This window comes from Sceloporus undulatus, chromosome 2 (assembly GCF_019175285.1).
Source record: "Sceloporus undulatus isolate JIND9_A2432 ecotype Alabama chromosome 2, SceUnd_v1.1, whole genome shotgun sequence".
In the NCBI taxonomy this organism is placed as follows: domain Eukaryota; kingdom Metazoa; phylum Chordata; class Lepidosauria; order Squamata; family Phrynosomatidae; genus Sceloporus; species Sceloporus undulatus.
Genome location: NC_056523.1, coordinates 267,214,449 through 267,226,912, shown reverse-complemented (window position 1 = coordinate 267,226,912; position 12,464 = coordinate 267,214,449). Strand labels below are relative to the sequence as shown.

General features: G+C 40.0%; 1 protein-coding gene across 1 annotated transcript in view; it reads right to left on the bottom strand.

Annotated features, from left to right (window-relative positions):
• Positions 1-6,439: 6,439 nt before the first annotated feature.
• CDO1 (cysteine dioxygenase type 1) overlaps positions 6,440-12,464 on the bottom strand; it is an 18,559-nt gene continuing 12,534 nt past the window's right edge. The window contains exons 4-5 of the mRNA XM_042453882.1: positions 10,570-10,739; positions 6,440-7,291 (exon numbers count right to left, since the gene is read on the bottom strand). Coding sequence (XP_042309816.1) covers positions 7,262-7,291; positions 10,570-10,739 — 200 coding nt within the window. The 3' untranslated portion in view covers positions 6,440-7,261. The remainder of the gene's footprint in view (positions 7,292-10,569; positions 10,740-12,464) is intronic.

The following is a 12,464-nucleotide window of genomic DNA, read 5'->3' as shown; positions in this document are numbered from 1 at the left end:
AGATTTTCTCACCTTCAAACCTACGTTCACTTACCTACATATCTGAGTACATTCCTACTTCTTCACATGTACAGTTGGCCCTCTACATTTGCAGCTTTGATCTTTGCAGTTTTAATATGTTCTCTCTAGGAATCTCTAAGTCCTCCAGTACAATTCTGCCAGAAGTTGACCATAAAGTTATAATGGAGATGCTAGAAATTCCTAGAAAGCACTTTTCTAGGCATTTGTAGGCCCTACAGCATGATTCTATGATCAACCCCTGGCAGATGTGGACCATATAGTTGCATTGGAGGACCTGGAGATTTCTAGAGGTGTTACCTTAGGTAAAAAGAATAGTGTTTTTTTATTTGTGTTTTTTCCAAATTCATGGGGGTCCTTCATCCCTAATCCCAGCAAATGTGGAAGGGCCATGGTATACATATTCTGCCAGCCCCGTGCAGCTGTCAATCAAAGGGGAGGACATACACACTTCCATTTGCATTGTTACCTATTCTTGCTGGTGTTGTATAAAATCATCTTTAAGTAAGTTTAATAAAAAATGTAGTGTTCGTTTTTTCTCTCAGAACAAAACATGTAAACCCTTCATTGGTGTTCTCTTTCTCTCTTCTGCCCTGTCCTTGATATCTTGAAGAACCAAGGTAGGCTTTTGATATAATTATCCCTCCTTTCACTCAAGCTTTGGGTGAGAGGAGAAGGAACAATGGCCACCAGGAAGGCTCCAGAGATACCTTCTGAGTCACTCTGTGTGTGTGGGGGGGGGGGGGGGGCAGCATTTATTTCTCCTTGCTGCTCAGGCAAAGCAGTATATCAGGAGATTTAATGGGGGCAGAGAGTTAACAACTGGGGCAGGGATGGGTGGGAGATGCTATCACCTTCAGAAGTGGAGTACAGAAACACCCATCCACCCAGTATCTGCCAAAAGGCGCTGCCATGCAAATAATCAGATGTCCTTATGTTTGATAATGCATACCCTTCCATATACTATGGTAAAAAAACATGTTCCCTTTTTCTTCAGAGTTTGAGGACTCCCCACCTCCACCCCACCTAAGGACAAATACTTTCAAATTGCTTATGGCTGGATCACATACTAGCATTGTACCAGGATAATTTTCATTGTGGAGACTGGCCATCAGTGAGATTTGGGACTACTTAATTTTGTAGGATTGCACTTCCAAATATGAAGATATTTTATGATACAAAATATGGCTAAACTAAACATTAAATCTAGTTCAGGTTGTAAATTATAAGCACTTACCTTTTCAAAAGCATGTTTTGTTTAAAAAGAATTTTCAGACTAGCAAAGTTTGTTGTTGAGTCAGCCTCAACCTTCTGAATGAGACATTTCCAAGACCTCTTATCCTCCACTGCTCTGTTTAGATCCTGCAAATTCAAACCCATGACCTTCTTGATTGAGTCTTCTGGTTGTGTGGTCTTCCTCTTTTTCTTCTATCTTCTGCTTTTTCTAGAATCATTGTCTTTTCTAGTGTTTGCTAGCTAATTTCTAACATTCTGATGCTAGCAAAGTGCATGGCTTTAATGTAGTGGGCCAGTTCTTGTAAAGCTTATCTTGTTGATAAAGAATTTAATAACTCTTGTTGAAGAAAAAAATCATTGTAATGTAGATTGAAACACAGAGGTCATAGCATCTTAGTAAATCCACAATTCAGGGTGGTCAAGGCCTAACCCAGATGTTCTTCAGCTTGTCACTTTAAAACAGTGGCAGGGGATTGTTGGGCAGGAAGTTAATTTTGGGGATTACAGCTACCAGAATCTCCCAGCAAGCATGGCCAGAATGGAGCTCTGGAAGTTATAGTCCATAGGAAGTTCCCACAATTATAGCCCAAATATGAAACATTTCCAAACAGTCCCCATGGTCCTCTGCCCTGGTGGACTCCAAATTCTTGTCAGATCCAGCCAACACCTCCAGTCGTAAGGGACAATGGGGACTGTTGTCTCACATTTGCATGGTGACAAGGCCCCCATCCCTGCTTTAAAAGTTCTGGAAAAGAGAAAGTGTAGCAGTAAAGCCTGTGCTGTCCCAATAACACTTTTTCTTTCTCTGCCACTTGTCATCATAAATACAGTTATGTTATGTGCAGTTCCTTTCAATTTTCTGATGCTAAAGAAAGGCAGCAATTGCTGCTACCCCTGTCAAACCTTTCCTATGGCCATCTTTCTTATGGCTCAGATGCTTTTCCTGCTTGTTATGGGGAAGGCAGGAGAATTACAGAGTTTGTGAACAAAGCAACTGGGCAGAGAAGCATTTCAAAAAATAAAAATAAAAATTCCCCTTATTCGGAAATCCTATACCCATCAATTTGCTTTAATGAAAATATATCCTACTAAACTCAGCAGGACTTAATAGTCTGTTTTTCATGGCTAGCCATAATTTCTAGGTGAAGATGGATAGGAAATCCCTGGTATTCCAGTCTCTTGCACACAGTCCTTTTTGTGGCTAGTGATAGCCTCACATTCACAAAAGCCACCGCTAGAGTTAATAACCTCTGTAATCACATCATAAATCTGCCTACTGAGTGGCATGTTGGGCAGTGAAATTGTGACATGTCTCATGACCTGTTGTTCCAATAGTGCAATGAAACACCGTCTGTTGGTGTCCCTGTTCTGTGTATCTTGTATTCAAGGTAAGGGCCTTAATCTGCACTAAGGAGATATAGGATTGTATCTTAATTTGATTTTCAAAATATTAACACTTTAGAGTTAGACAGGCACCAGATTATAGACTTTCACATGTTATTGGATTACAACTCCTACTATCCCTGACCACTATGCAGCTTCAGATCGATCAGAGTTATAGTCCGACAACATCAGAAGCCCTTGAAGCTGCCCAAAACTGCTTCAGGATACTGATTCCCCCCACAAAAAGGGACACTGCATCTTAGTTTCCAACTTTCCATTTCATTTAAGCAAAGAAATGTGTTTTATAATAGTTTAGAACTTTAAAACAGGGACATTCGAGAAATGTCACTAATTTAGAACATTCAATGGAAAAAACAAGCAATAATAAAAAAAAAATATCTCCAGCCAGAGAGTAATCACAAACAGACGGCATGATTTAACCTTGGAAAGGTTACACCCTGGCAGAACAAACAATTTTCTCCCAGGATTGGGGAGAGGCACAAAAATAACTTAAAAGACTGAGCAAAAGAACAGTGTGTACGCCATGTATCCATGCTGTTCTGGATGAAGCTTTTAGTATTAAGGGGAGGAAATACACTTCAGTAGGCTCCCGGCAGGGTAATCCTGTTTCTCCAACCCAAAGCCAAGGACAAAAGAGGCAAGCAGAGGTACAAAACAAGTGTTTGATGTTAAGAGTATCTCCTTATGCATTTTGTATTCGCTGACTAAGGGCATAAAAATCATTCTCCATTTGCACACGTGCCATTTCTTAGAAAATGGAAACAGGTTAGAGAAAAGCAAATAAGCACCAGTCAAACATTGCAGAGGCTAGAGAAGGCACTATCTGGGTAATCTCCACCAGTTGTACCTAGTGGAAAGTTACAGAGGTAGGAAATCCACACTGTCTTCTTCCACTGTCATTCCTGTACAAAAAAACGATGGCAGTATAGGATAGATCAAAGATAATGCTAGTCCCCCCCATCCCTAGAATGTTCTTTCTTATAGGGTAAAATATCACACAATGTTCCTGGGATTAATTAACTTATAAGATATAATGCATTGACTGCTGGGGAAATCATCATGAAGTCTGTCACATTCTAAATTCGGTTTATCTAGGAATTAATATTTGACAATAATTGGCAGAGGTCTTATCTTCCACAGGGCACACCATCTTTTGTTCCTTCAGCAGCAGTTTTTCCTTGACAGAGGTTTTTTCTTAGTTACATTATATCTTGCTTCTCCTTCCATGAACTTAGGGCCGCAGGCATGGCTCTTACTCAATTGTCCCAGGGCCTGGAGTTTCAAGGCCAAAACATAAAACCTATGGACAAATCCTGGCGATACCATTAAGCGTTATGTATTAAGTACCAATTACAGCTGCTCACAGCCTGTCATTCTAGCACAGAATATATTTTTCTGTTTGAATATGAAGACAAATTTTAGTTAAAAGGGCTTTTCTGAGATCATGAAATGAGGTGATTATGCCTTCTCACCTGTTTAGGGAGATGGGATAAAGAAAATGTAACCTATCCTATTGATTTCCTGCATGGCAGGGGGTTGGACTGGATGGCCCTTGTGGTCTCCCAACTCTATGATTCTATGATTCTATGGAAGGTGGATTCAGAGCAGAAGGTGAGTGCTACCACAACAATGACTGGGAGGGAACGAAGAAGCTCAGTAAGTAAATATGCAAGACTTCTATGTAGAGTCTTTGCAAACTGAAACAAATCAATTAATCCTTGAAAATGTAGCAAGCATCTATTCTATTAGCTGAGCTGGAGATTTCCACACTACATTTTCTTCTTGCCTGGAATTGAGCCCACCAAAACTGGAGATTTTGCACCCTTACCTCCCATCTGGAGACGAAAACTGAAGGCTGAGGGCCAGGTCCTGAAATCTGGCAACTCTACTTTCCTCCTTCCACGCATTCCAGTGAGTTCCATGGATCAGTGAGGGCGTGAAAATGGGTATCATAAGTCTCAATCCAGCATTCCTAAACACTGTATTACACTGACTCTCAACTGTGAGTTCCTCCAAGCCAATCAGGTTTCTATTTTCTGCTAGCAGTAGGGTTGCCATAACCCGGCTGCAACCGGGGTTTTCCCGGTTTTGGCGGCACCTGCCCGCTCCCGGCAGGAAGGAGGCGAGGCCCCGGCGATCACCGGCAGCCTCGCTCCTTCCTCCGCGGCCTCTGCGGAGGCCGGGGAAGGAAGGGAGGCCGCAGCAATCGTGCGAGGCCTGGCCCTTCCTCCGCGGCCTCTGTGGAGGCCAGGGAAGGAAGGGAGGCCGCGGCGATCGCCCGAGGCCTGGCCCTTTCTCTGCGGCCTCCGATCGCAGCGAGGCCCGGGGCCCAGGCGGGGAGGGAAAGCCTCCTTAAGTGCAGGCTTTCCCTCGCCGCTTGGCCTCCGCTCCCCTCCGCAGGAAAATGTAGGACAAAATTTGCAAACGTAGGACACATTTCCTGTGTCCTACATTTGAAAATTTTGTCCTACATTTTCCCGTTTTGGAGGTCCGGAGTTATGGCAACCCTAGCTAGCAGTCTACTTGATCTGTTTTCTAATGATGACATTGGACTTTGGTTGTGTCCGATGCATGTGCAAACTTCCTTTTTTCGAAAGAAAGAGACCCATAATTTTGAAGAAGTCAGAAAGGATACTGTTTCAGGGGATATTCTGTTAGCTCACATATATACTGAAAAACAGTATGTTCTGAGGAAACAGTAACATATAATTGATCTCATGAATATTGTATCTTTTTTCCTATGGAAGTGACAAAATGGGAAATAATCCAGAGTAGAGGAAATTCATCGGATTTTTTTTACACTTTTTTTTCAGAGGGGGGAAATGTTACAAAGAATGCTCTTTGTCACCTCAGATAAATGAGTTAACAGAGAAGGGTCAATAAACACAGAGGTGGGCAACTGGACTCTTCTCTGGAGGTGATTTACAATTTCGGCTCTCTTTTTGGAGGGTGTACATTAGCTTTGCTTGGATCTGGTGGGCCTCAAAAAGCCTTTGAGGGACTCATATATGGGGGAGAACAGGCCACAGTTGCTTCAACTTTGCTTTAAGCACCATCTTTCATGAAGAAAATATATGGTACACACTCCTTACACCTTCACTACAGTTCTAATATCTAGGGCACAATAGCAGTGATGGGTTTATATAACAACATTCTATTTCATTAGCACGTTTGCTCCAATAAATTTAGCTACCCAGGCAAGTTACACAGCATAGTACCACAAATCATCTAAGTTATTTACAGGCAGAAAACTTCAGAATAATATATTTCTTACCAAATGCAACAGCTTCCAGGCAGGCATGCGGAGCCTTGCCAATTTGTAAACCTGAGATCTGGATCCATTTAAAACCACGAACATCTGAAAACAAGTGCTCCTTGTCCATGAAAAACATTGCTCGCCTTATCAATAAGGAGCTATTTATCAATTATACCAAGGACTATATGGGGCATCTCCACATTCAGGCACTTCCACAATGATGATGCATAGATAACAGGGGACACTTCATCACATCATTACTGCAAAGGTGCTGCTGAAGAAAGATACTACCCTACACTCATTGGGATTGCAACATTTTCCATTTCCCTGCAGCTTATGCAGTTTCTTCTTCCATTTCTTTTTGGCTTGTTGTGATGCTGTCCAATTCTTGTCCGCTAGAATCTGGAGACAGCTTTCCAGTTTTATTTCCCATCTCCTATTTGTCAGCTCTGTTAACAAGACACTTCCCATTGAGAGAATTTATCACTTATACTAAACTGAACAGGAAGTAAGAAAAATATCCAGTTTTGAAATTTGTGCCCAAAATTCAGGTTTAATTAGGTTGCTGGATAGGTTTTAACAACCCAATCCACCTTAAAAACAAGATGCTGATCTCATTGAAAATCCTTAACAATTTTTACAGACTGTTTTCTCTGGAACAAAAACAAAATGGTACAAAACATTCATTACTGTTCCCATTTTAAAACTACCCCACTCTTAACATGAGATTTAAAAATACACAAATGATTTAAAAGTTCCAACAGAACATTAAACGCATGATAAAACAAGGCTGTTGACAGTATACAGCTCCCATTCTAAGTTGGGATGGGCAACATGTGATCCTCTGAATAACGAAGAATAGTGGATTTAATTATTGCTCTTCATTATTGGTTATTCTGGTTAGGGCTGATGGGAGCTTCAGTCTAACAATATCTTGAGGGCCACAGGTTACCCACCCAAGAGCATGATGAATACATCATTAATTATGTTAATGCTGTCCAGAGTCTAACAATTTACCTTACTTGTTAAACTGGCATAAATTCATAAAGTTGGGGCTGCTAACAGTAATACCATACTTAAAAGCCCAAATTCTGAATGTGTGTGTACATAGTCTCAAATACATAATTGAGAAGGGGTGGCAAAAGAACCCCGATTATATGGTTATTTCCATTCTGCAACTGGCCATGACATTACCCTCTTTCGTTTTCAAGAAATAAAAAGAATCTACATGACCATGAAGTTTTCCTACTGTAGTCCTAGGTATAATTATTCAGACACCACTTGGTCCAACCATACAATCTTCCTTCTGCTTAGAAAAAGTACAAATCCTCAGGCCTTGGGTTGTTCTCAGTTGTTCTCTTGTGAAACTGATGTTGTCTAGAGAAAAGAGAGTGTAGTTTCTGTCAAGAGGTCTCAATTGTTTCCAACAGCACTGTTGTACAAAATCTCAACAAATTATATGAGTATGAAAAGGACAAGATAATTTTCATGGTTCCTACATAACAATTTTATCATGGTTGGTCATGTGGTCCAGTCCTTTTAATACATAGGCAGGATGGGGTAATGGATGGAATTTACTTAAGGCAGAACAGTCAGGAATCTCAGCACACTGGATAAAAGACCACTGAATAAAAGACCAATACGGAGGTATTGAAGCAGATATTGGACAACCATCTATCAGGGATGGTCTAGTTGTATTCTGCCCTGGAGGTTCTGCATTAGGCAGGGGTAGGATTGTTGTTATTGTTACTGTAATTATAGTTATTCCCCCAAGATGGGGCTCAAAATGTAAAAGAACGACACAATTAAAAACATTAAAAAGTGAACATTAAACAGAATCAAACCATTTATAGTATTGTAACAATTCACTCTCAAATTAAAAGGATAAAATGCAATTAAAAGGATAAAAAGCTCTTAAAAACAGTTAAGTCAAAACAATACAGCATCCCTTAGCCTGTTATCTTTAAAAATTCTATTTTAAAAGCCTGTCTTTTTAAGGTTTTAGCTTGCTGCCAGAAGGACAACTAAGATACAACCATTCTGACCTTACTGGCAAGGGAGTTAAAGAGTTTAGGGGCAGCCACTGAAAAATCCCTCTCTTACATCCCCATTAACTGTGCTTATGATGATGGTGGGACTGAGAGAAAGACATCTTCTGATTATCTCAAGCCTGAGGTGGCTCATGCAGGGAGATACAGTTCACCAGATACCCTGGACTTAAGACATATAGGGCTTTATATGTCATAACAAGCACTTTGAATTGTGCCCAGAAACAAATTGGCAGGATACAGTAAGATTGCTTTCAAGTTTCTAATGCTGGCATTCTCTAGAGATCTTAAAACTGAGACAGTATCATGAAATGACTGATAATTACTCAGATAGGCCCATGAATATCTCCATTTTAGGGGGATTTTTTTTATTACACAAGCTGTTTAAAATTCCCAGAATATACTTTTTGGGTTTAATTTGATTGCAGCATGTAATACAGTAAAGGCATTACAGGCTCATTACTTTCAAGTGGTGAAAAACTGAAAACAAAGTACTGCATACTGTATTTCATTTTTTTCACAGCCAGGAATTGATTGCAGGTTCCTACTGATTTGGGGGAAACCCTTGCCTAATAGAGAATGGGGAGGAGCGGTTGCCCTATAACCATTAGAGAGCACAGGGAGCCTTTCCTGGTAAACATATTAAAGAATGGGGTGTGTACCACTTTGTGGGGCCACATGTGACTCACAGACCATACTTTGTATGTAGAGGTATCTTGTAGCACCTTTGAAGCTAATCTTGTTAGTCAAGATGAAGTGATGTGTTTTTATACTTTAATATTTATTATCAAAAATGAATTATATACAGTATTTAAAATATAAAAAGCAGAATTCAAATGAAAGCAGGGCTCTGTCAGTTAATCAGTTAATCACATGGAATTGAGGAAGCCCTGCTTTCGTTTGAAATTTGCTTTTAATTTTTTTAAATACTTTATATAATTCATTTTTGATAAATAATAAATATTAAAGTATAAAAACACATCATTTTGTCTCAAAGGTACTACAAGATCTCTCTACAGACTGATTCCACAGACTAAGACAGCTGTATCTTTGAATTAGACCATACTTTGCTCAGCCCTGTTTTATTGCCATGCACACTTCCAGTGTTAAATCTATCTTTACTATTCATTTTTTTCATATACTGTACAAACCTGCAAACTGAAGTGGTATACTAAGGGAGGAGCGTCCTGAATCAGGATCTCATGGAGTGGCCCTGTGATGAAACTGCTTTTTCCTTCACAATTGTGTGTGTGCGTGGGGGGGGGGGCTGTTTTTCCTGCTCTCCACTACCCCTCCTGCATGTCCCATGTGCCCTCAGAACCTGCTCTGGATGGCTGGAAAACTCTCAGAAGCAGGTTTCTGACTGTGGAGACTGTGGAACGTTACAGGGAGCAGAGGAGAAATCCATATAGCACTACTGGATAGATGCTAGCATGATGTGAGATTTAGGCCTTAGACTGTTCACTTTGAACCCTAAAACAACTAGAATCATTGTTGATGGTGTTAATTGTCTTTGAGTCTGCCCTGACTCATGGTGACCGTGTGGATGAGACCTCTTTACGATTCTCTATCATCCACTTCTCTGCTAAAGTCCTGCAGATTCAAGTCTGTGACCTTCCTGATTGAGTCCACCCATCTGGCATGTGATCTTCCTCTCTTTCTACTACCCTCTATCTTTCCTAGCATTATTGTCTTTTCTAGTGATCCATACCTTCTCATTATGTGGCCAAAGTAAGACAGCCTCAGTTTGATCATCTTGGCTTCAAAGGAGATCTCAGCTTGATCTGTTCAAAGACCAAATTGGTTTGTCTTTTTGTCTGTCCATGGTATCCTAAGCACTCTTCTACAGCACCATATCTCAAATGACTTGATTTTTTTCCTGTCTGGTTTCTTCACTGTCCAGCTCTCACATCCATACATGCGATGGGGAATACAATGGCTTGGATGATTCTAACTTTAGTGCTCAGATGTTTATCTTTGCACTTTAGGATCTTGCCTAGTTCCTCCATAGCTGTCATACCCATTCCCAGTCTTCTGATTTCTTGACTGGAGTCTCCATTCTGATGATTGTTTGATTCTAGGTATGAGAACTCTTAAACTATTTTGATTTCCTCAATGTCTAGGGTGAATTTATGTATTTCATAATACATCATTCACTATCCACACTAGTGTGCTGCCTTTTTGGCTGTGCACCCCATTTGTGAAATGCACTCCCCTTTGAAGCTAATCGGTGCCAATGTTGATTTCTTTTCAGCACCAGATCAAAACATAACCTTTTATAAAAGCCTTTGAGGCCTAATTTACTTTTAAGTATGTGCATGGCTTTAACACTTTTAGCCTTTTAAAGCTTTTTTAACCTGTATGAATTGTTTAATAAAAATCTGTAAAATAAACAATTTTAATGTTAATAGAGTAGAATAAAAATATTTTAATAAATAAATTAGGAATTGTTTAAAATTCAGTGGCTGCATCTTGCCCCATGCTGCCACCCTGCAATTTTTTAAAAAGCGGAAAAGGTTGCTCACACCTTCCAAGGGACAATTTTCTTCCAACTCTATGATTCTATGACATAATAAATATCTCGACATAGCAAATCCTTACACTTACATATGGAGTCCTTTCTCCAAACTGGCTATAGAATGTCATTTTCACTCTTTGCTTGTGTCCAGTTCTTTGGTCAAAGGTATAGCAGGATTCAAAAGGTGGGCTGTACAAATGCAGGCTAACAGCTGTTTCAGTATGGCTTGGGTTCTCCACTCGATGCAAGCCAATGGTGTCTATATAATACAAAATACAGGAGCACAGATTATGTACAACCTGGCTGCTGTGTGGGGATTATGAGCATTGTAATCAAACACATTCAAGGTTTCCCCAGGTTGGGAAAGTACCATTAAAGCTCTTAAGGTTTAAACCCAGAATTTTAAAGTGGGCCTGAAAATCAATTGGGAGTGAATGCATCTGATAAAAGCAGATGAAACTTCCTGTTGATGATCTTGCAGACATCTTGCTGAACACTGCATATTCCGGACTGTTTTTGAAGTGAGGCCAACAGACAATGCATCACCTTAGACCAATGTGGCTAACATCAGGCTCTGTGGCCTCTCCATGCCAATAAAACATGGAGAATTGCACCCCAGGGACACAATTCTCCATCAAACTTTTTTGATCAAGTGGTATTATTTTTCTCCAAAACTGAGAGATTATTCTGATGTTGCCCACCTCTTCCCTAATCCAAATAGGGGATTTCCTGAGTGTGGTTCAAATTCATGTGGGTGTACACATTTTATTTTTTATTCCTTTCCAATTTGGGATGCCTGGGGATGAAAACATGGCAGAGGTTCTAGTTCCTGGTGACAATTGTTTGCCCAGTATCAAACTCTCAGTTATTTCCTCTGGAAAATACACAGAGAATATTCTTCTCAACTGTTAGACAAGTTGACTAAAACTGTAAAACTCTGTGCCAAGTTCATTCAAGGACACTTTCAGTGCCGTTGTGATATTATGCAAGCACAGCAGGCCTGTGCAATTGATGCAGAGGAACAATTAGAAAGGTTGAGCATGTAATCACTATAAAATTCAAGACAATTAGTTCTAGCCACCTGAAATTAATCAGAAGTATTAAGGTGGTGAAATCTAGTATTGTATACCTGCAGTGGTTTGGGCATTGGACTGTGACTCTGGAGACCACAGTTCAAATCCCTACTCAGCCATGGAAAGCCAGTGGGTGACCTTGGGCAAATCCTACTCTCTCAGCCTCAGAGGAAGGCAAAAGCAAACCTCCCTCTTAAGAAATCTTGCAAAGAAAACCTTGTAATAGTTTGCCTTAGGGTCCCCCTATGTCAGAAATGACTTGAAGGCACACAACAGAATAATTAAGATGGTTAAACTAAACTGGCCATATTTAAAAATTAACAGATGAGAATTGACTGAGAAGCAAAAGTTGAAAGCAATTCCATTGGTAACAATGTATCTTCACTTCTTTTTTCATGTCAGTTTAGATTCTGTCCCCAAATTCCAGGGTATTGCAGGTGTCTGCCCCTCCATGGATTGATGTGTTATTTTCAGTGTTACGAAAGCAAGCATATAGACAATGATATCTGCATTCTATGGTACTTGTATACACCAGAATAACATAATCAGAAATGGGATGTCTGGTTCCAACCTAGAGCCTGACAGGTGGCTTGGTTTGTTGCTGCCACTTGACCGCAAAGTCCCTGCTTGCTACAGCCACACCAGTCATTCATTTTATCTGCTCTCTTCAGATATGTTTTATCGAATAGCATCAAGAAGTGGCACATACTGTAGAAGCCAATATTTATTTATTTCATTTGTATGTCACCTTTCTCCTAGAAAAGATCCAAGGTGGCTCACAGATAAAAACATTAAAAGTCTGAATAAAATTCAAAACAATTAAAATAATCTACGGATAAAATAAAATCACATAAAAATATACAAAACAATTAAAATAATCTACGGATAAAATAAAATCACATAAAAATATA